This window comes from Pristiophorus japonicus, chromosome 9 (assembly GCF_044704955.1).
Source record: "Pristiophorus japonicus isolate sPriJap1 chromosome 9, sPriJap1.hap1, whole genome shotgun sequence".
Classification (NCBI taxonomy): domain Eukaryota; kingdom Metazoa; phylum Chordata; class Chondrichthyes; family Pristiophoridae; genus Pristiophorus; species Pristiophorus japonicus.
In genome coordinates, this window is record NC_091985.1 from 2,005,952 (window position 1) to 2,031,509 (window position 25,558).

At 52.3% G+C, this 25,558-nt stretch overlaps 1 protein-coding gene across 1 annotated transcript in view; it reads right to left on the reverse strand.

The window, feature by feature from the left end:
* LOC139272915 (protein EFR3 homolog B-like) overlaps positions 1 to 25,558 on the reverse strand; it is a 1,121,614-nt gene that overhangs the window by 105,297 nt on the left and 990,759 nt on the right. Inside the window, exons 15-16 of the mRNA XM_070889016.1 lie at positions 12,923 to 13,084; positions 3,536 to 3,667 (exon numbers count right to left, since the gene is read on the reverse strand). Coding sequence (XP_070745117.1) covers positions 3,536 to 3,667; positions 12,923 to 13,084 — 294 coding nt within the window. The remainder of the gene's footprint in view (positions 1 to 3,535; positions 3,668 to 12,922; positions 13,085 to 25,558) is intronic.

Sequence of the window (25,558 nt, forward strand, 5' to 3'; positions counted from 1 at the left end):
AGCAAACTTGTCAAACATGATTTCCCTTTCATAAAACCATGCAGACTCTGCTTAATTGAATTATGCTATTCCAAATGTTCTGCTAGGCTAACCGGTCTATAGTTTCCTGCTTTCTGTCTGCCTCCTTTTTTTAAATAGGGGCGTTACATTTGCTGTTTTCCAATCCGCTGGGCCCTCCCCAGAATCCAGGGAATTTTGGAAGATTACAACCAATGCATCCACTATCTCTGCAGCCAATTCTTTTAAGACCCTAGGATGCAGGCCATTAGGTCCGGGGGACTTGTCCACCTTTAGTCCCATTATTTTACCGAGCACTACTTCTTTAGCGATAGTGATAGTATTAAGTTCCTCCCTCCCTATAGCCCCAATGATTATCCATTATTGGGATGTTTTTAGTGTCTTCTACCGTGAAGACCAATACAAAATATTTGTTAAACGTCTCTGCCTGTTCCCTGTTCTCCATTAATTCTCCAGTCTCATCCTCCAGGGTACCAACATTTACTTTAGCCACTCTTTTTCTTTTTATATACCTGTAGAAACTCTTATTGTTTTTATATTTCGTGCTCGTTTATTTTCATAATCTATCTTCCCTCTCTTTATTAATTTTTCTTTGCTGGCTTTTAAAAGTTTCTCAATCTTCTGGCCTCCCACTAATCTTGGCCACATTGTTTTAAATTTGATACCGTCCTTTATTTCCTTAGTTAGCCACAGATGGTTATTCCTTCTCTTACAGTCTTTCCTTCTCATTGGGATATATTTTTGTTGCGAGTTATGAAATATCTCCTTAAATGTCCGCCACTGTTCATCAACCATCTTACACTTTCATCTATTTTAAACATAGAAACATAGAAAATAGGTGCAGGAGTAGGCCATTCGGCCCTTCGAGCCTGCACCGCCATTCAATAAGATCATGGCTGATCATTCCCTCAGTACCCCTTTCCTGCTTTCTCTCCATACCCCTTGATACCTTTAGCCGTAAGGGCCACGTCTAACTCCCTCTTGAATATATCCAATGAACTGGCATCAACAACTCTCTGCGGCACGGAATTCCACAGGTTAACAACTCTCTGAGTGAAGAAGTTTCTCCTCATCTCGGTCCTAAATAGCCTACCCCTTATCCCAAGACTGTGTCCCCTGGTTCTGGACTTTCCCATCGTCGGGAACATTCTTCCTGCATCTAACCTGTCCAGTCCAGTCAGAATTTTATATGTTTCTATGAGATCCCCTCTCATTCTTCTAAACTTCAGTGAATACAGGCCCAGTCGATCCAGTTTCTCCTCATATGTCAGTCCTGCCATCCCGGGAATCAGTCTGGTGAACCTTCGCTGCACTCCCTCAATAGCAAGAACGTCCTTCCTCAGGTTAGGAGACCAAAACTGAATGCAATATTCCAGGTGAGGCCTCACCAAGGCCCTGTACAACTGCAGTAAGACCTCCCTGCTCCTATACTCAAATCCCCTAGCTATGAAGGCCAACATACCATTTGCCTTCTTCACCGCCTGCTGTACCTGTATGCCAACCTTCAATGACTGATGAACCATGACACCCAGGTCTCGCTGCACCTCCCCTTTTCCTAATCTGCCACCATTCAGATAATATTCTGACTTCGTGTTTTTGCCTCCAAAGTGGATAACCTCACATTTATCCACATTATACTGCATCTGCCATGTATTTGCCCACTCACCTAACCTGTCCAAGTCACCCTGCAGCCTCTTAGCGTCCTCCTCACAGCTCACACCGCCACCCAGTTTAGTGTAATCTGCAAACTTGGAGATATTACACTCAATTCCTTCATCTAAATCATAAATATATATTATAAATAGCTGGGTTCCCAGCACTGAGCCCTGTGGCAGTCCACTAGTTACTGCCTGCCATTCTGAAAAGGACCCGTTTACCCCAACTCTCTGCTTCCTGTCTGCCAACCACTTTAGCCAACTCTGCCTCCATACCTTTGTAGTCTTCTTTATTTAAGCTTAGGACACTGGTTTCACATCCAACATTCTCACCCTCCAACTGAATTTGAAATTCAACCATGCTATTGTCACTCATTCCTAGAGGATACTTTACTAGGAGATCATTTATTAATCCTGTCTCATTACACAGTACCAGATTCAAGATAGCCTGCTCCCTGGTTGGTTCCGCAACCTATTGTTCAAGGAAACTTTCCCGGATACACTCTATGAACTCTTCCTCAAGGCTACCCTGACCAATGTGCTTTGTCCAATCAATATGAATGTTAAAATCACCCATGATTATTGCCGTTCATTTTTTACAAGCCTCCATTTTTGTATTTCATGTACAAGGACCCCCAGGTCCCTCTGCACTGCAGCATTTAATAATTTCTCCCCATTTAAATAATCATTTGCTTTTTTATTTTTGCTACCAAAGTGGATGACCGCACATTTTCACACATTATACTCTGTCTTCCACATGTTTGCTTACTCACTTAGCCTGTTTATATCCCTTTGCAGATTTTTTTGTGTCCACCTCACAACTTACTTTCCCACCCATCTTTGTATCATCAGCAAACTTAGCTACATTACACTTGGTCCCTTCATCCAAGTCATTAATATAGATTGTAAATAGTTGAGGACCCAGCACTGATCCCTGCGGCACCCCACTAGTTACAGTTTGTCAACCTGAAAAATGACCTATTTATCCCGACTCTCTGTTTTCTGTTAGTTAGCCAATTCTCTCTCCATGCTAATATATTACCCCCAACCCCGTGAGCTTTTATCTTGTGCAGTAACCTTTTATGTGGCACCTTATCGAACGCCTTCTAGAAATCCAAATACACCACATCCACTGATTTCCCTCTTATCCACCCTGCTCATTACATCCTCAAAGAACTTCAGCAAATTTGTCAAACATGTTTTGCTTTCATAAAACCATGCTGACTCTGCTTGACTGCATTATGATTTTCTAAATGTCCTGCTGTTGCTTCCTTAATAATGGACTCTAGCATTTTCCCAATGACAGATGTTAGCCTAACCGGTCTATAGTTTCCTGCTTTCTGTCTCCCTCATAGACTCCCACAGAGCGAGGGAGAGTGAGATCGAATCAGAGCGAGGGAGAGGGAGAACGAATCAGAGCGAGGGAGAGGGAGATCGAATCAGAGCGAGGGAGAGGGAGATCGAATCAGAGCGAGGGAGAGGGAGATCGAATCAGAGCGAGGGAGAGGGAGATCGAATCAGAGCGAGGGAGAGGGAGATCGAATCAGAGCGAGGGAGAGGGAGATCGAATCAGAGCGAGGGAGAGGGAGATTGAATCAGAGCGAGGGAGAGGGAGATCGAATCAAAGCGAGGGAGAGGGAGATCGAATCAGAGCGAGGGAGAGGGAGATCGAATCAAAGCGAGGGAGAGGGAGATCGAATCAGAGCGAGGGAGAGGGAGATGGAATCAGAGCGAGGGAGAGGGAGATCGAATCAGAGCGAGGGAGAGGGAGATGGAATCACAGAGCGAGGTGTGGGGTAGATCACTGCCAGTGGTTCTCACTCTCTGGACCCATCCCCCCTACATCGCCCACATGACCTTACCTGCTGGATATTTTGGCAGAAGGCAGGCAGGGTGGTAAGCTGGCTGATGAGATTGAGGTAGGCTGCGGATAGGGCATGAATTGCACAGCGGCTCCACACAGACTGACTGTCGTCATTGCTCAAACAAAGTTCCTGTGAAAGAAAAGCAGTTTTAGCCACAACTGAGCAGAGAGGATGAGGTCGAACAGAAAACCTTATGTGTGACAGAGCTGGAGGGCGAGATATTTACACAGGAGATGGATAAGGTAACGGTGTGCATCAAAGGTTTATGGTTTGAAGCAAAAACGAAGTTTAATAAAAGGCACCTGATAGATAAAGGGGGATAATACAGAAAGAAAGTATGGGAAGCAAAAATCAAAGTTAGGATGGGTAAGATAGATCTTAGCAGGCAACATAAATCAGAGCAGCAAAGGATAAACAGAAGGGCTGGACTTTCCAGTCTTCTCGCTCCGGTTCTCGCCCCGGAGTGGCGGCAATGGCGGGGGTGAGGTGTCCTGGGCGAGGGTGAGATGTTCTGGGTGAGGGTGAGGTGTTCTCGGTGAGGGTGAGGTGTTCTGGGCGAGGGTGAGGTGTTCTGGGCGGGGTGAGGTGTTCTGGGCGAGGGTGAGGTGTTCTGGGCGAGGGTGAGGTGTTCTCGGTGGGTTGAGGTGTTCTGGGTGGGGGTGAGGTGTTCTGGGTGGGGGTGAGGTGTTCTGGGCGAGGGTGAGGTGTTTTGGGCGAGGGTGAGGTGTTCTGGGTGGGTTGAGGTGTTCTGGGTGGGGGTGAGGTGTTCTGGGTGGGTTGAGGTGTTCTGGGTGAGGGTGAGATGTTCTGGGCGAGGGTGAGATGTTCTGGGCGAGGGTGAGGTGCTCTGGACGAGGGTGAGATGTTCTGGGCGAGGGTGAGATGTTCTGGGCGAGGGTGAGGTGCTCTGGACGAGGGTGAGGTGCTCTGGACAGTGAGGTGTTCTGGGCGAGGGTGAGGTGTTCTGGGCGAGGGTGAGGTGCTCTGGACAGTGAGGTGTTCTGGGAGAGGGTGAGGTGTTCTGGACAGTGAGGTGTTCTGGGCGAGGGTGAGGTGTCCTGGGCGAGGGTGAGGTGTTCTGGGCGAGGGTGAGGTGTCCTGGACAGTGAGGTGTTCTGGGCGAGGGTGAGGTGTTCTGGGCGAGGGTGAGGTGCTCTGGACAGTGAGGTGTTCTGGGAGAGGGTGAGGTGCTCTGGACAGTGAGGTGTCCTGGGCGAGGGTGAGGTGTCCTGGGCGAGGGTGAGGAGTTCTGGACAGTGAGGTGTCCTGGGTGGGGGTGAGGTGTTCTGGGCGAGGGTGAGGTGCTCTGGACAGTGAGGTGTTCTGGGAGAGGGTGAGGTGCTCTGGACAGTGAGGTGTCCTGGACGAGGGTGAGGTGCTCTGGACAGTGAGCTGTTCTGGGCGAGGGTGAGGTGCTCTGGACAGTGAGGTGTCCTGGCCGAGGGTGAGGTGCTCTGGACAGTGAGCTGTTCTGGACGAGGGTGAGGTGCTCTGGATAGTGAGCTGTCCTGGACGAGGGTGAGGTGCTCTGGACAGTGAGGTGTCCTGGCCGAGGGTGAGGTGCTCTGGACAGTGAGGAGTTCTGGACGAGGGTGAGGTGCTCTGGACAGTGAGGTGGTCTGGACGAGGGTGAGGTGCTCTGGACAGTGAGCTGTTCTGGCCGAGGGTGAGGTGCTCTGGACAGTGAGGAGTTCTGGACGAGGGTGAGGTGCTCTGGACAGTGAGCTGTTCTGGACGAGGGTGAGGTGCTCTGGACAGTGACGTGTCCTGGCCGAGGGTGAGGTGCTCTGGACAGTGAGGAGTTCTGGACGAGGGTGAGGTGCTCTGGACAGTGAGGTGGTCTGGACGAGGGTGAGGTGCTCTGGACAGTGAGCTGTTCTGGCCGAGGGTGAGGTGCTCTGGACAGTGAGGTGTCCTGGGCGAGGGTGAGGTGCTCTGGACAGTGAGGTGTTCTGGACGAGGGTGAGGTGCTCTGGACAGTGAGCTGTTCTGGGCGAGGGTGAGGTGCTCTGGACAGTGACGTGTCCTGGGCGAGGGTGAGGTGCTCTGGACAGTGACGTATCCTGGCCGAGGGTGAGGTGTTCTGGACGAGGGTGAGGTGCTCTGGACAGTGAGCTGTTCTGGGCGAGGGTGAGGTGCTCTGGACAGTGACGTGTCCTGGGCGAGGGTGAGGTGCTCTGGACAGTGAGCTGTTCTGGGCGAGGGTGAGGTGCTCTGGACAGTGACGTGTCCTGGGCGAGGGTGAGGTGCTCTGGACAGTGAGGTGTCCTGGACAAGGGTGAGGTGCTCTGGACAGCGAGGTGTTCTGGACGAGGGTGAGGTGCTCTGGACAGTGAGGTGTCCTGGCCGAGGGTGAGGTGCTCTGGACAGTGAGGTGTTCTGGGTGAGGGTGAGGTGCTCTGGACAGTGAGCTGTTCTGGGCGGGCGGTCAGCCTCCTGCGCCCCGCGGTGACCCTGGGGTCCGGTTTAGCGGCAGTGTGGAGCAGCACCGCGGGAAGAGCTGTGCCCGGTGTGGAATGCCCCCGGTTGTGACACCGGTCTGAGTTTGGACTTCAGCCAGACCCGTCCGCCCCACAGCGCGCCCCGCGGTGACCTGGGAAATCTGGGCCGTCCAACCATCCCGACAGCAGAGCGGTGAGTTACGCACTCCTACGGTACGTGTGATTGTTGCTACTGTTAATTTGTTTTGTGATTTGTGTTGTGGCGTGGGCAATGTATTGGGAATGTTTTTGTGGGTTTTCTCAGGTTCCCCCCCCGCCCCCCAGGCCTCTCTCGGAGCGGTCCAGGCCCGGCGCTTTATCTGGGGAGTTTCCCTCACTAACACCTCCCTGAGTGCTGCACCCCCCTGACTCAGGGCCCAGCTGTCTAAACTCACCCACTGAGGGGCAAACTGTTCCCGGGCGCTAACTTTCCCGCCCCGCCGCCATTCTCGCCCCAAAAACATAAGAACATAAGAAATAGGAGCAGGAGTAGACCATATTGCCCCTTGAGCCTGCTCCGCCATTCAATAAGATCATGGCTGATGTGATCATGGACTCAGCTCCACTTCCCTGCCCGCTCTGTCATTGTAATCCATATAAAACTGACCGAAGTTGTACACCTTGAGAACATTGACTACAGGGGGCGAACTTGTGGGAGACACTCCTGACCTGGACTTTCAGGTATAAAAGGGGAAGCTCCACCCACCTTCATCACTTGAGGTCTTGGTAATAAAGGTAGCTGATCACAGAGTGACCTTCTCTCAAGTATGGGCCTTGTGTGCATTTATACTGTACAGTAAGGACATATTATTGGCGACGAGAAACTGGGATTTAAACCACGTGAGCATGGCCACTAGCAGCACAGAAGAGAGGTACTGTGTCGGTGATGATTGGGACGACTTTATTGAGAGACTACAGCAAAGTTTTGTCACTAAGGAATGGTTGGGACAGGATTCGGACGACAAACGCAGGGCTCATCTCCTGACGGTTTGTGGGTCCAGGACGTACTCCATGATGAAGGACCTTCTAGCGCCAGAGAAGCCGGCGGACAAGACTTTTGAAGAGCTCAGTAAGTTGATCGGGGAACACCTTAAACCGGCGAGCAGCATGCACATGGCGAGACACCGGTTTTACACGCACCAGTGGCGTGAAGGGCAAAGCGTTCCAGACCTCGTGGCAGATCTCCGGCGACTGGCGAGACTATGTAAGTTCCCAGATGCATGCAGAGCGGAGATGCTGCGAGAATTTTTTATTGAGGGCATCGGGCACGCTGGGGTTTTCAGGAAACTGATTGAGACCAAAAACTTGACCTTGGAAGCGGCGGCTCTGATAGCCCAGACATTTAGCTCAGGGGAGGAAGAGACCAGAATGATGTTTGACAAAACTCTTGGCTCAAATGCGGCAAAGCGACAGGGAGTCAACATTGTTAACGCGGCACACAGTTCTCCAGGCAGACAAGGGCAGTCGGACATGTCCCAGCATGCAGTCGAACCCAAAGGGAGAATTCAACAGAGACAATGGCTAGCTGAACGGTGCTTCATGCCATCGCAATGGACAATGCGGCCAGTAATGGGGCCATCAACACCTGTTAATGGTGCACTTAAGGACAGTTACAGAGACAGACAGAGACGATCGACTGGTAATGGGCCTTTTGTTTCCAACAACGGGGCCTCCAGCTCATGCTGGAGGTGTGGAAGCAAACACCCAGCCAGAGCTTGCAGGTATCAGCAATATACCTGTAGAAACTGCAACGTCAGCGATCACTTGGCGCGTATGTGCAGGAAGCCTGCAGCCAGGTTGATGTACGAGGAGGACGGGCCCGATGTAAGCCCTACGAGGCCAAATGAATACTGGGGGAAATCGCTGGAAGCTGAAGTTCAGCGAGTTCATGTGGAGCACGGATACAGTTCATACACCAGGACGCCACCGATAATGATGAAAGTGCTCCTCAATGGCATCCCAATATCAAAAGAGCTAGACACGGGGGCCAGCCAGTCCCTGATGAGTATCAAACAGTTCGAAAGGTTGTGGGTGTCCAAGGTCAGGAGACCAAAATTATCGCCGATTGATGCACAGCTACGGACTTACACAAAGCAGATCATTCCGGTGCTAGGCAGCGCCACGGTAGTCGTGACCCACAAAGATTCGGAGAACAGGTTGCCACTCTGGGTTGTCCCAGGGGACGGTCCTGCACTACTGGGGAGGAGTTGGCTTGCTGTCATGAACTGGAAATGGGGCGATGTCAATGCAATTTCCTCTGTGGATCGAGTATCATGCTCACAGATCCTGGACAAATTTGACTCACTGTTTCAACCTGGCATTGGCACTTTCATGGGGGCCAAGGTAGTGATTCACATAAACCCGGACGCCAGGCCAGTACACCACAAGGCCAGAGCGGTGCCGTACGAGATGCGGGAAAAGATAGAAGGCGAATTGGACCGTCTGCTGAGGGAAGGCATCATCTCGCCAGTCGAATTCAGTGACTGGGTGAGCCCGATTGTGCCGGTGCTCAAGGCGGATGGGTCGGTCAGGATATGTGGTGATTATAAGGCCACCATCAATCGGGTGTCACTCCAAGACCAGTACCCGCTACCGAGAGCGGAGGACCTCTTTGCGACGCTATCCGGTGGCAAACTTTTTTCAAAATTGGAGCTAACCTCAGCTTACATGACCCAGGAGCTGGCGAGTGAGTCGAAGAAGCTGACCACCATCACGACACACAAGGGGTTGTTTGAGTACAACAGATGTCCGTTTGGGATTCGCTCGGCCGCCGCGATCTTTCAGCGAAATATGGAAAGCCTCCTCAAGTCGATTCCAGGGATGGTGGTTTTTCAAGACGACATCCTCATCACGGGTTACGATACTGAAGAACACCTCCACAACCTGGAGGAGGTGCTACGCAGACTGGACCGGGTAGGTCTGCGACTGAAAAAGGCGAAGTGCGTCTTCTTAGCTCCAGAGGTAGAATTCCTGGGAATGAGGGTAGCAGCAGATGGGATCAACCCTACTGCGTCTAAAGCGGAAGCGATCCAGAGAGCACCCAGACCCCGTAACACGACGGAGCTGCATTTGTTCCTGGGGCTCCTGAACTATTTTGGTAACTTTCTTCCCAAATTGAGCACGCTGTTAGAGCCGCTACACGTGCTCCTACGCAGAGGTCGCGAATGGGTCTGGGGGGACAGCCAGGAAAGGGCTTTTGATAGAGCACGCAATTTGTTATGTTCCAACAAACTGTTAACGCTATATGACCCATGCAAGAAACTAGTTTTAACGTGTGATGTGTCGTCCTATGGGGTCGGGTGGGTGTTGCAGCATGTGAATGCCAATGGTCAGTTACAGCCGGTAGCTTATACCTCCAGAAATCTGTCCCGGGCAGAAAGAGGCGACAGGATGGTAGACAAGGAAGCGGTAGCATGTGTATATGCAGTAAAAAAAATGCACCAGTACCTGTTTGGCAGGAAATTTGAGCTGGAGACAGATGACAAACCCCTAACGTCCTCTTTGGCCAACAACAAGGCCATAAATGCAAATGCATCGGCCCGCATACAGAGGTGGGCACTCACGTTAGCCGCCTATGACTACACAATTCGGCACAGACCGGGCACTGAAAACTGCGCCGATGCACTCAGCAGGTTCCCACTAGCCACCACTGAGGAGGCTACCGAGCATGGTGCTGAGATGGTCATGGCTGTTGAAGCTTTCGAAAGCGAAGGCTCACCCGTGACAGCCCGTCAGATTAAAGTCTGGACAAATAGAGACCCGCTATTGTCTCTAGTCAAGAAATGTGTCCTGAATGGGGACTGGGCAGCCACGTACAGGGCATGCCCTGAGGAATTTAAACCGTTTCATAGGTACAAGGATGAACTCTCGATTCAGGCCGATTGCCTACTGTGGGGAAACCGCGTAGTCATGCCCCAGAAGGGCAGAGAGGTGTTTATCAGAGATCTTCACAATGAGCACCCGGGCATTGTCATGATGAAGGCAATTGTCAGGTCACACGTTTGGTGGCCAGGGATTGATGCAGACCTGGAACTTTGTGTTCGCAGGTGCAACACGTGTGCCCAGCTGGGCAATGCACCCAGGGAAGCCCCCCTTAGCCCCTGGCCATGGCCCACCAAGCCTTGGTCACGCATCCATGTGGACTACGCAAGTCCTTTCATGGGAAAAATGTTTTTGGTTGTAGTAGACGCCTTCTCCAAATGGATTGAGTGTGACATTTTAAATTCAAGCACATCCTCTGCCACAGTAGAAAGTCTACGGGCAATGTTCGCCGCCCATGGTCTACCGGACGTCTTGGTCAGCGACAATGGCCCGTGCTTCACAAGCACTGAATTCCAGGACTTCATGGCAGGCAATGGAATTAACCATGTTAGAACGGCACCGTTCAAGCCGGCCTCAAACGGCCAGGCAGAACGAGCAGTGCAGATAATCAAACAGGTGATGCTCAGAATCCAAGGGGGTTCCCTACAAAGCCACTTATCACGCCTCCTATTGGCCAATAGATCCCGACCACACTCGCTCACAGGGGTTCCACCCGCAGAGCTGCTAATGAAAAGGACGCTCAAAACCAGGTTATCCCTTATACACCCCACCATGAAAGAAATTGTTGAGAGCAGGCGTCAGTCACAATGTGACTACCATGACAGGAATGCGAGGGCACGATGTATTGATGTCAATGACCCTGTTTTTGTCTTTAATTACGCTGCAGGGCCCAAATGGCTTGCAGGCACTGTGATTGCCAAAGAGGGGAATAGGATTCTGGTAGTTAAACTTACCAATGGACAAATCTGCCGCAAACATGTGGTTCAAACAAAAAGGAGGTTCAGCAACCCCATAGAAGAAGCAGAGGAAGAACACGAGATAGAGTTCACTCCACCACAGGTGACCGAACACAGGAACCAAGTGGAGGAGAACCCAGTCACTGTGGGCAGTCCGGACAGGCCTGAGGCACCGCAAACAGCAGACACTCAGGCCAGCGCCCAACAACCGGAGCCCCAACTCAGGCGCTCTACAAGGGAGCGTAAACCACCAGAGAGACTCAACCTGTGATCCCAATAAGACTTTGGGGGTGGCGGGGAGGTGATATCATGTATTCAACTGTCATTGTAACCCATGTATAAACTGACCGAAGTTGTACACCTTGAGAACACTGACCACAAGGGGGTGAACTTGTGGGAGACACTCCTAACCTGGACTTTCAGGTATAAAAGGGGAAGCTCCACCCACCTTCATCACTTGAGGTCTTGGTAATAAAGGTAACTGGTCACAGAGTGACCTTCTCTCAAGTATGGGCCTCGTGTGCATTTATACTGTATAATAAGGACATATTACCTTTATCGTTTAAGAAACTGTCTATTTCTGTCGTAAATTTATTCAATGTCCCAGCTTCCACAGCTCTCTGAGGCAGTGAATTCCACAGGTTTACAACCCTCAGAGAAGAAATTCCTCCTCATCTCAGTTTTAAATGGGCGGCCCCTTATTCTAAGACCATGCCCCCTAGTTCTAGTCTCCCCCATCAGTGGGAACATCCTCTCTGCATCCACCTTGTCGAGCCCCCTCATAATCTTATACGTTTCGATAAGATCACCTCTCATTCTTCTGAATTCCAATGAGTAGAGGCCCAACCTACTCAACCTTTCCTCATAAGTCAACCCCTCATCCCAGGGATCAACCGAGTGAACCTTCTCTGAACTGCCTCCAAAGCAAGTATATCCTTTCATAAATATGGAAACCAAAACTGCACGCAGTATTCCAGGTGTGGCCTCACCAATACCCTGTATAAATAGAAACATAGAAACATAGAAAATAGGTGCAGGAGTAGGCTATTTGGCCCTTCTAGCCTGCACCGCCATTCAATGAGTTCATGGCTGAACATGCAACTTCAGTACCCCATTCCTGCTTTCTCGCCATACCCCTTGATCCCCCGAGTAGTAAGGCCTTCATCTAACTCCTTTTTGAATATATTTAGTGAATTGGCCTCAACTACTTTCTGTGGTCGAGAATTCCACAGGTTCACCACTCTCTGGGTGAAGAAATTTCTCCTCATTTCGGTCCTAAATGGCTTACCCCTTATCCTGAGACTGTGATCCCTGGTTCTGGACTTCCCCAACATTGGGAACATTCTTCCTGCATCTAACCTGTCTAACCCCGTCAGAATTTTAAACGTTTCTATGAGGTCCCCTCTCATTCTTCTGAACTCCAGTGAATACAAGCCCAGTTGATCCAGTCTTTCTTGATAGGTCAGTCCCGCCATCCCGGGAATCAGTCTGGTGAACCTTCGCTGCACTCCCTCAATAGCAAGAATGTCCTTCCTCAGGTTAGGAGATCAAAACTGTACACAATACTCCAGGTGTGGCCTCACCAAGGCCCTGTACAACTGCAATAAGACCTCCCTGCCCCTGTACTCAAATCAATGTAGCAAGACTTCCCTGCTTTTTTACTCCATTGCCTTTGCAACAAAGGCCAAGATATCATTGGCCTTCCTGATCACTTACTGTACCTGCATACTAACCTTTTGTGTTCCATGCACAAGGACCCCCAGGTCCCGCTGTACTGCAGCACTTTGCAATCTTTCTCCATTTAAATAATAACTTGCTCTTTGATTTTTTTTGCCAAAGTGCATGACCTCACACTTTCCAACATTATACTCCATCTGCCAAATTTTTGCCCACTCACTTAGCCTGTCTATGTCCTTTTGCAGATTTTGTGTGTCCTCCTCACACATTGCTTTTCCTCCCATCTTTGTAACAGAGCAGCTGCACAGCAAACCAGGGAGCACTGACATGGTTTCAGTGGAGGCCACGTGATGTGACGCTTCGAATCGCAGCAGGTCAGATACATGGAATGTTGCATTCCCAGATGAGGATAGCGGATTGACCGATGTGTTCAGCAGCAGAGCACATACCTGGAGAGCTAATACTACGCGAATCAAATCGACAACCACCTCCTCGTTGGCGAGCTCCATGCTGATGAGTGCAAGCATGGCATACAGTGCATCGTAGTGGACGTCGGAGTTATTCTGCTGTTTGCAGCTCATGTAGATGTATCTGTACAAGGTCTGTGAGTGCTGCAACAAAAGAGGCCAGCCTTCATCAAAACGGACACAAAGCGATTCAGTCTAAATACACAACAGCGCAGCATTTCCACTGAGACGCTTCTGGGCCATCGCCAATTAGCAGAAGATCGATTGAAATCCTGGAGAAATGGAAGAAGCAACCAGGAAATCAGAGGACACTGTGCGACAAATTCTGCTGTCCCTTTTATCCTTTCTGGTCATAAAGGACATACGAGTGAGATATGGAGGGGACACACTGGGGAACAGGGGGATATAGAAGGGACACACTGGGGAACAAGGATATAGAGGGAACACACTGGGAAACAGGGGGATATAGAGGGGACACACTGGGAAACAGGGGGATATAGAGGGGACACACTGAGGAACAGAGGGATATAGAGGGGACACACTAGGGAACAGGGATATAGAGGGGACACACTGGAGAACAGGGATATAGAGGCGACACACTGGGGAACAGGGATATAGAGGGGGACACACTGGGGAACAGGGATATAGAGGGGACACACTGGGGAACAGGGATATAGAGGGGACACACTGGAGAACTGGGGGATATAGAGGGGACACACTGGGGATCAGGGGGATATAGACGGGACACACTGGGAACAGGGATATAGAGGGGACACACTGGGGAACAGGGGGATATAGAGGGGACACACTGGGAACAGGGATATAGAGGGGGACACACTGGGGAACAGGGATATAGAGGGGGACACACTGGGGAACAGGGATATAGAGGGGACACACTGGAGAACTGGGGGATATAGAGGAGACACACTGGGGAACAGGGATATAGAGGGGACACACTAGGGAACAGGGGGATATAGAGGGGACACAATGGGGAACAGGGATATAGAGGGGACACACTGGAGAACAGGGATATAGAGGGGACACACTGGGGATCAGGGGGATATAGAGGGGACACACTGGGGAACAGGGATATAGAGGGGACACACTGGGGAACAGAGGGATATAGAGGGGACACACTGGGGAACAGGGATATAGAGGGTACACACTGGGAAATAGGGGGATACAGAGGGGGCACACTGGGGAACAGGGGGATATAGAGGGGACACACTGGGGAAGAGGGGGATATAGCGGGGACACACTGGGGAACAGGGATATAGAGGGGATACACTGGAGAACAGGGATATAGAGGGGACACACTGGGGAACAGGGGGATATAGAGGGGACACACTGGGGAACAGGGATATAGAGGGAACACACTGGGGAACAGGGATATAGAGGGGACACACTGGGGAACAGGGATATAGAGGGGACACACTGGAGAACAGCGATATAGAGGGGACACACTGGAGAACAGAGGGATATAGAGGGGACACACTGGGGAACAGGGATATAGAGGGGACACACTGGGGAACAGGGATATAGAGGGGACACACTATAGAACAGGGATATAGAGCGAACACACTGGAGAACAGGGATATCGAGGGTACACACTGAGGAACAGAGGGATATAGAGGGGACACAGTGGGGAACAGGGATATAGAGCGAACACACTGGGGAACAGGGATATAGAGGGGACACACTGGGGAACAGAGATATAGAGGGGACACACTGGGGAACAGGGATATAGAGGGGAAACACTGGGGAACAGAGGGATATAGAGGGGGCACACTGGGGAATAAGGGGCTATAGAGGGGACACACTGGGGAACAGGGGGATAGAGAGGGGACACACTGGGGAACAGGGATATAGAGGGGACACACTGGGGAACAGGGATATCAAGGGGAAACACGGAGGAACAGGGGATATAGAGGGGGCACACTGAGGAACAGGGATATAGAGGAGGCACACTGGGGAACAGGGATATAGAGGGGACACACTGGCGAACAGGGATATAGAGGGGACACACTGGGGAACAGGGGGATATCCCTGTTCCCCAGTGTGTCCCCTCTATATAGAGGGAGGCACACTGAGGAAACGGGATATAGAGGGGACACACTGGGGAACAGGGGGATATAGAGGGAGGCACACTGAGGAACCGGGATATAGAGGGGATACACTGAGGAACAAGGATATAGAGGGGACACACTGAGGAACAGGGATATCGAGGGGACACACTGGGGAACAGGGATATCGAGGGAATACATTGAGGAACAGGGATACAGAGGACACACTGTGGAACAGGGATATAGAAGGTTCACACTGGGAACAGGGGGATATAGAGGGGACACACTGGGGAACAGGGATTTCGAGGGAATACATTGAGGAACAGGGATATAGAGGACACACTGGGGAACAGGGATATAGAGGGAATACATTGAGGAACAGGGATATAGAAGGGACACACTGGGGAACATGGGGATATAGATGGGACACACTGGGGAACAGGGATATTGAGGGGACACACTGGGGAACAGGGATGTAGAGGGGACACACTGGGGAACAGGGATATAGAGGGGACACACTGGAGAACAGCGATATAGAGGGGACACACTGGGGAACAGGGGGATATAGAGGGGGCACACAGGGGAACAGGGATATAGAGGGGACACACTGGGGAACGGGGAGAAAGCGGGGACACACGGGAGAACAGGAGGATATAGAGGGGACACACTTTGGAACAGGGATATAGAGGGGACACACTGGGGAACAGGGATATAGAGGGGACACACTGGGGAACAGGAGGATATAGAGGGGACACACTGTGGAACAGGGATATAGAGGGGACACACTGGAGAACAGGAGGATATAGAGGGGACACACTTTGGAACAGGGATATAGAGGGGACACACTGGGGAACAGGGATATAGAGGGGACACACTGGGGAACAGGAGATATAGAGGGGGCATGCTGGGGAACAGGGGGTTATAGAGGGGGCACACTGGGGAACAGGGATATAGAGGGGACACACTGGGGAACAGGGGGATATAGAGGGGACAGACTGGGGAACAGGCAGATATGGAGCGGGCACACTGGGGAACAGGGGGATAGAGACGGGACACACTGGGGAACAGGGGGATATAGAGGGGACACACTGTGGAACAGGGATGTAGGGGGGACACACTGGGGAACAGGGATATAGAGGGGACACACTGTGGAACAGGGATATAGAGGGGACACACTGGGGAACAGGGGGATATAGATGGGACACATTGGGGAACAGCGATATAGAGGGGGGCACACTGAGGAACAGGGATACAGAGGGGACACACTGGGGAAAAGGGGGATATGGAGGGGGCACACTGGGAAACAGGGGGATATAGAGGGGGCACTCTTGGGAACAGGAATATAGAGGGGACACACTGGGAAACAGGGGGATATAGAGGGGGCACACTGGGAAACGGGGAAAGAGAGGGGGCACTCTGGGGAACAGGGATATAGAGGGGACACACTGGGAAACAGGGGGATGTGGAGGGGGCATACTGGGAAACAGGGGGATATAGAGGGGGCACTCTGGTGAACAGGGATATAGAGGAGACACACTGGGGAACAGGGATATAGAGGGGACACACTGGGGATCAGGGGGATATAGACGGGACACACTGGGAACAGGGATATAGAGGGGACACACTGGGGAACAGCGGGATATAGAGGGGACACACTGGGAACAGGGATATAGAGGGGGACACACTGGGGAACAGGGATATAGAGGGGACACACTGGAGAACTGGGGGATATAGAGGAGACACACTGGGGAACAGGGATGTAGAGGGGACACACTAGGGAACAGGGGGATATAGAGGGGACACACTGGGGTACAGGGATATTGAGGGGACACACTGGAGAACAGGGATATAGAGGGGACACACTGGGGATCAGGGGGATATAGAGGGGACACACTGGGGAACAGGGATATAGAGGGGACACACTGGGAAACAGGGATATAGAGGGGGGCACACTGAGGAATAGGGATATCGAGGGGAAACACGGAGGAACAGGGGGATATAGAGGGGACACACTGGGGATCAGGGGGATATAGACGGGACACACTGGGAACAGGGATATAGAGGGGACACACTGGGGAACAGGGGGATATAGAGGGGACACACTGGGGAACAGGGATATAGAGGGGGACACACTGGGGAACAGGGATATCGAGGGGACACACTGGGGAACAGGGATAAAGAGGGTACACACTTGGAAATAGGGGGATATAGAGGGGGCACACTGGGGAACAGGGGGATATAGAGGGGACATTCTGGGGAAGAGGGGGATATAGCGGGGACACACTGGGGAACAGGGATATAGAGGGGACACACTGGGGAACAGAGGGATATAGAGGGGACACACTGGGGAACAGAGATATAGAGGGTACACACTGGGAAACGGGGATATAGAGGGGATACACTGGAGAACAGGGATATAGAGGGGACACACAGGGGAACAGGGGGATATAGAGGGGACACACTGGGGAACAGGGATATAGAGGGAACACACTGGGGAACAGGGATATAGAGGGGACACACTGGGGAACAGGGATATAGAGGGGACACACTGGGGAACAGGGATATAGAGGGGACACACTGGAGAACAGCGATATAGAGGGGACACACTGGAGAACAGAGGGATATAGAGGGGACACACTGGGGAACAGGGATATAGAGGGGACACACTGGAGAACAGCGATATAGAGGGGACACACTGGAGAACAGAGGGATATAGAGGGGACACACTGGGGAACAGGGGGATATAGAGGGGACACACTGGGGAACAGGGATATAGAGTGGACACACTGGGGAACAGGGATATAGAGGGGGCACACTGGGGAACAAGGATAACGAGGGGACACATTGGGAAACATTGATATTGATGGGACACACTGGGGAACAGGGATATAGAGGGGACACACTGGGAAACAGGGATATAGAGGGGACACACTGGGGAACAGGGGGATATAGAGGGGGCACACTGGGGAACAAGGATAACGAGGGGACACATTGGGAAACATTGATATTGATGGGACACACTGGGGAACAGGGATATAGAGGGGACACACTGGGAAACAGGGATATAGAGGGGACACACTGGGGAACAGGGATATAGAGGGGACACACTGGGGAACAGCAGATATAGAGGGGGCATGCTGGGGAACAGGGGGTTATAGAGGGGGCACACTGGGGAACAGGGATATAGAGGGGACACACTGGGGAAAAGGGATATCGAGGGGACACACTGGGGAACAGGGATATAGAGGGGACACACTGGGAAACAGGGATATAGAGGGTTTCACACTATGGAACAGGGATATAGAGGGGGCACACTGGGAAACAGGGGGATAGAGGGGACACACTGGGGAAAAGGGATATCGAGGGGACACACTGGGGAACAGGGATATAGAGGGGACACACTGGGAAACAGGAATATAGAGGGGACACACTATGGAACAGGGATATGGAGGGGGCACACTGGGGAACAGGGGGATAGAGACGGGACACACTGGGGAACAGAGGGATATAGACGGGACACACTGGGGAACAGGGATATAGAGGGGACACACTGGGGAACAGGGGAATATAGAGGGGACACACTGGGAAACAGAGGGATATAGAGGGGATACACTGGGGAACAGGGGGATATAGAGGGAACACACTGGGGAACAGGGATATAGAGTGGACACACTGGGGAACAGGGGGATATAGAGGGGACACACTGGAGAACAGGGGGATATAGAGGGGACACACTGGAGAACAGAGGGATATAGAGGGGACACACTGGGGAACAGGGGGATATGGAGGGGACACACTGGGGAACAGGGATATAGAGTGGACACACTGGGGAACAGGGATATAGAGGGGACACACTGGAGAACAGGGGGATATAGAGAGGATACACTGGGGAACAGGGATATAGAGGGGACACACTGGGGAACAGGGATATAGAGGAGACACACTGGGGAACAGGGATATAGAGGGGACACACTGTGGAACAGGGGGATATAGATGGGACACACTGGGGAACAGGGATATCGAGGGGACACAATGGTGAACAGGGGGATATAGAGGGGGGCACACTAAGGAACACGGATATCGAGGGGACACACTGAGGAACAGGGGGATATAGAGGGGGCACACTGGGGAACAGGGGGATATAGAGGGGGGCACACTGAGGAACAGGGATATCGAGGGTATACACTGAGGAACAGAGGGATATAGAGGGGACACACTGGGAAACAGGGATATAGAGGGGGGCACACTGAGGAACAGGGATATAGAGGATGCACACTGGGGAACAGGGATATAGAAGGGACACACTGGGGAACAGGGGATATAGAGGGGACACACTGGTGAACAGGGATATAGAGGGGACACACTGGGAAACAGGGATATAGAGGGGACACACTGTGGAACAGGGGGATATAGAGGGGACACACTGGGGAACAGGGATATAGAGGGGACACACTGGGGAACAGGGGGATATAGAGGGGACACACTGGGGAACTGGGGGATATAGAGGGGACACACTGGGGAACAGGGATATAGAGGGGACACACTGGGGAACTGGGATATAGAGGGGACACACTGGGTAACGGGGATATAGAGGGGACACACTGGGGAACTGAGGGATATAGAGGGGACACACTGGGGAACAGGGATATAGAGGGGACACACTGGGGAACAGGGATATAGAGGGGACACACTGGGGAACAGAGGAATATAGAGGGAGGCAGACTGAGGAACCGGGATATAGAGGGGACACACTGGGGAACAGTGGGATATAGAGGGAGGCACACTGAGGAACCGGGATATAGAGGGGACACACCGGGGAACAATGATATTGAGGGGACACACTGAGGAACAGGGATATCGAGGGGACACACTGAGGAACAGGGATACCGAGGGAATACATTGAGGAACAGGGATATAGAGGACACACTGGGGAACAAGGATATAGAAGGGTCACACTGGGAACAGGGGGATATAGAGGGGACACACTGGGGAACAGGGATTTCGAGGGAATATATTGAGGAACAGGGATATAGAGGACACACTGGGGAACACGGATATAGAGGGAATACATTGATGAACAGGGATATAGACGACACACTCGGGAACAGGGATATAGAGGGGACACACTGGGGAACAGGGATATAGAGGGGAAACACTGGGGGACAGGGAAATAGAGGGAATACATTGAGTAACATGGATATAGAGGACACACTGGGGAACAGGGATATAGAAGGGACACACTGGGGAACAGGGATATCGAGGGGACACACTGGGGAACAGGGATATAGAGGGAACACACTGGAGAACAGGGATATAGAGGGGACACACTGGGGAACAGAGATATAGAGGGCACACACTGGGGAACAGGGATATAGAGGGGGCACACTGGGGAACAAGGATATCGAGGGGACACATTGGGAAACAGGGACATAGAGGGGAAACACTGTGGAACAGGGGGATATAGAGGGGGCACACTGGGGAACAGGGGGTTATAGAGGAGGCACACTGGGGAACAGGGATATAGAGGGGACACACTGGGGAATAGGGGGATATAGAGGGGACAGACTGGGGAACAGGGATATAGAGGAGACACACTGTGGAACAGGGGGATATAGATGGGACACACTGGGGAACAGGGATATCGAGGGGACACATTGGGAAACAAGGATATAGAGGGGGCACACTGGGGAACAAGGATATCGAGGGGACACATTGGGAAACAGGGATATAGATGGGACACACTGGGCAACAGGGATATAGAGGGGACACACTGGGAAACAGGGATATAGAGGGGACACACTGGGGAACAGGGATATAGAGGGGACACAGTGGGAAACAGGGATATAGAGGGGACACACTGGGGAACAGGGTTAAAGAGGGGACACACTGGGGAACAGGGATATAGAGGGGACACACTGGGGAACAGCAGATATAGAGGGGGCATGCTGGAGAACAGGGGGTTATAGAGGGGGCACACTGGGGAACAGGGATATAGAGGGGACACACTGGGGAAAAGGGATATCGAGGGGACACACTGGGGAACAGGGATATAGAGGGTTTCACACTATGGAACAGGGATATAGAGGGGGCACACTGGGGAACAGGGGGATAGAGGGGACACACTGGGGAAAAGGGATATCGAGGGGACACACTGGGGAACAGGGATATAGAGGGGACACACTGGTAAACAGGGATATAGAGGGGACACACTATGGAACAGGGATATAGAGGGGGCACACTGGGGAACAGGGGGATAGAGACGGGACACACTGGGGAACAGTGGGATATAGACGGGACACACTGGGGAACAGGGATATAGAGGGGACACACTGGGGAACAGGGGAATATAGAGGGGACACACTGGGAAAAAGGGATATAGAGGGGACACACTGGGAAACTGGGATATAGAAGGGGCACACTGGGGAACAGGGATATAGAGGGGACACACTGGGGAACAGGGATATAGAGGGGATACACTGGAGAACAGCGATATAGAGGGGACACACTGGAGAACAGAGGGATATAGAGGGGACACACTGGGGAACAGGGGGATATAGAGGGGACACACTGGGGAACAGGGATATGGAGTGGACACACTGGGGAACAGGGATATAGAGGGGGCACACTGGGGAACAAGGATATCGAGGGGACACATTGGGAAACAGGGATATAGATGGGACACACTGGGGAACAGGGATATAGAGGGGACACACTGGGAAACAGGGATATAGAGGGGACACACTGGGGAACAGGGATATAGAGGGGACACACTGGGGAACAGCAGATATAGAGGGGGCATACTGGGGAACAGGGGGTTATAGAGGGGGAACACTGGGGAACAGGGCTTTAGAGGGGACACACTGGGGAAAAGGGATATCGAGGGGACACACTGGGGAACAGGGATATAGAGGGGACACACTGGGAAACAGGGATATAGAGGGTTTCACACTATGGAACAGGGATATAGAGGGGGCACACTGGGGAACAGGGGGATAGAGGGGACACACTGGGGAAAAGGGATATCGAGGGGACACACTGGGGAACAGGGATATAGAGGGGACACACTATGGAACAGGGATATAGAGGGGGCACACTGGGGAACAGGGGGATAGAGACGGGACACACTGGGGAACAGAGGGATATAGACTGGACACACTGGGGAACAGGGATATAGAGGGTACACACTGGGGAACAGGGGAATATAGAAGGGGCACACTGGGGAACAGGGATATAGAGGGGATACACTGGGGAACAGGGATATAGAGGGGACACACTGGAGAACAGCGATATAGAGGGGACACACTGGAGAACAGAGGGATATAGAGGGGACACACTGGGGAACAGGGGGATAAAGAGGGAACACACTGGGGAACAGGGATATAGAAGGGACACACTGGGGAACAGGGAAATAGAGGGAATACATTGAGTAACATGGATATAGAGGACACACTGGGGAACAGGGATATAGAAGGGACACACTGGGGAACAGGGATATAGAGGGGACACACTGGGGAACAGGGATATAGAGGGAACACACTGGAGAACAGGGATATAGAGGGGACACACTGGGGAACAGAGATATAGAGGGCACACACTGGGGAACAGGGATATAGAGGGGGCACACTGGGGAACAAGGATATCGAGGGGACACATTGGGAAACAGGGATATAGAGGGGAAACACTGTGGAACAGGGGGATATAGAGGGGGCACACTGGGGAACAGGGGGTTATAGAGGAGGCACACTGGGGAACAGGGATATAGAGGGGACACACTGGGGAACAGGGGGATATAGAGGGGACAGACTGGGGAACAGGGATATAGAGGGGACACACTGTGGAACAGGGGGATATAGATGGGACACACTGGGAAACAGGGATATCGAGGGGACACATTGGGAAACAAGGATATAGAGGGGGCACACTGGGGAACAAGGATATCGAGGGGACACATTGGGAAACAGGGATATAGATGGGACACACTGGGGAACAGGGATATAGAGGGGACACACTGGGAAACAGGGATATAGAGGGGACACACTGGGGAACAGGGATATAGAGGGGACACACTGGGAAACAGGGATATAGAGGGGACACACTGGGGAACAGGGATATAGAGGGGACACACTGGGGAACAGGGATATAGAGGGGACACACTGGGGAACAGCAGATATAGAGGGGGCATGCTGGAGAACAGGGGGTTATAGAGGGGGCACACTGGGGAACAGGGATATAGAGGGGACACACTGGGGAAAAGGGATATCGAGGGGACACACTGGGGAACAGGCATATAGAGGGGACACACTGGGAAACAGGGATATAGAGGGTTTCACACTATGGAACAGGGATATAGAGGGGGCACACTGGGGAACAGGGGGATAGAGGGGACACACTGGGGAAAAGGGATATCGAGGGGACACACTGGGGAACAGGGATATAGAGGGGACACACTGGTAAACAGGGATATAGAGGGGACACACTATGGAACAGGGATATAGAGGGGGCACACTGGGGAACAGGGGGATAGAGACGGGACACACTGGGGAACAGAGGGATATAGACGGGACACACTGGGGAACAGGGATATAGAGGGGACACACTGGGGAACAGGGGAATATAGAGGGGACACACTGGGAAACAGGGATATAGAGGGAACACACTGGGAAACTGGGATATAGAAGGGGCACACTGGGGAACAGGGATATAGAGGGGACACACTGGGGAACAGGGATATAGAGGGGACACACTGGAGAACAGTGATATAGAGGGGACACACTGGAGAACAGAGGGATATAGAGGGGACACACTGGGGAACAGGGGGATATAGAGGGGACACACTGGGGAACAGGGATATAGAGTGGACACACTGGGGAACAGGGATATAGAGGGGGCACACTGGGGAACAAGGATATCGAGGGGACACATTGGGAAACAGGGATATAGATGGGACACACTGGGGAACAGGGATATAGAGGGGACACACTGGGAAACAGGGATATAGAGGGGACACACTGGGGAACAGGGATATAGAGGGGACACACTGGGGAACAGCAGATATAGAGGGGGCATGCTGGGGAACAGGGGGTTATAGAGGGGGCACACTGGGGAACAGGGCTATAGAGGGGACACACTGGGGAACAGCAGATATAGAGGGGGCATGCTGGAGAACAGGGGGTTATAGAGGGGGCACACTGGGGAACAGGGATATAGAGGGGACACACTGGGGAAAAGGGATATCGAGGGGACACACTGGGGAACAGGGATATAGAGGGGACACACTGGGAAACAGGGATATAGAGGGTTTCACACGATGGAACAGGGATATAGAGGGGGCACACTGGGGAACAGGGGGATAGAGGGGACACACTGGGGAAAAGGGATATCGAGGGGACACACTGGGGAACAGGGATATAGAGGGGACACACTGGTAAACAGGGATATAGAGGGGACACACTATGGAACAGGGATATAGAGGGGGCACACTGGGGAACAGGGGGATAGAGACGGGACACACTGGGGAACAGAGGGATATAGACGGGACACACTGGGGAACAGGGATATAGAGGGGACACACTGGGGAACAGGGGAATATAGAGGGGACACACTGGGAAACAGGGATATAGAGGGAACACACTGGGAAACTGGGATATAGAAGGGGCACACTGGGGAACAGGGATATAGAGGGGACACACTGGGGAACAGGGATATAGAGGGGACACACTGGAGAACAGCGATATAGAGGGGACACACTGGAGAACAGCGGGATATAGAGGGGACACACTGGGGAACAGGGGGATATAGAGGGGACACACTGGGGAACAGGGATATAGAGTGGACACACTGGGGAACAGGGATATAGAGGGGGCACACTGGGGAACAAGGATATCGAGGGGACACATTGGGAAACAGGGATATAGATGGGACACACTGGGGAACAGGGATATAGAGGGGACACACTGGGAAACAGGGATATAGAGGGGACACACTGGGGAACAGGGATATAGAGGGGACACACTGGGGAACAGCAGATATAGAGGGCGCATGCTGGGGAACAGGGGGTTATAGAGGGGGCACACTGGGGAACAGGGCTATAGAGGGGACACACTGGGGAAAAGGGATATGGAGGGGACACACTGGGGAACAGGGATATAGAGGGGACACACTGGGAAACAGGGATATAGAGGGGACACACTATGGAACAGGGATATAGAGGGGGCACACTGGGGAACAGGGGGATAGAGACGGGACACACTGGGGAACAGAGGGATATAGACTGGACACACTCGGAAACAGGGATATAGAGGGGACACACTGGGAAACTGGGATATAGAAGGGGCACACTGGGGAACAGGGATATAGAGGGGATACACTGGGGAACAGGGATATAGAGGGGACACACTGGAGAACAGCGATATAGAGGGGACACACTGGAGAACAGAGGGATATAGAGGGGACACACTGGGGAACAGGGGGATATAGAGGGAACACACTGGGGAACAGGGATATAGAGGGGACACACTGGGGAACAGGGAAATAGAGGGAATACATTGAGTAACAT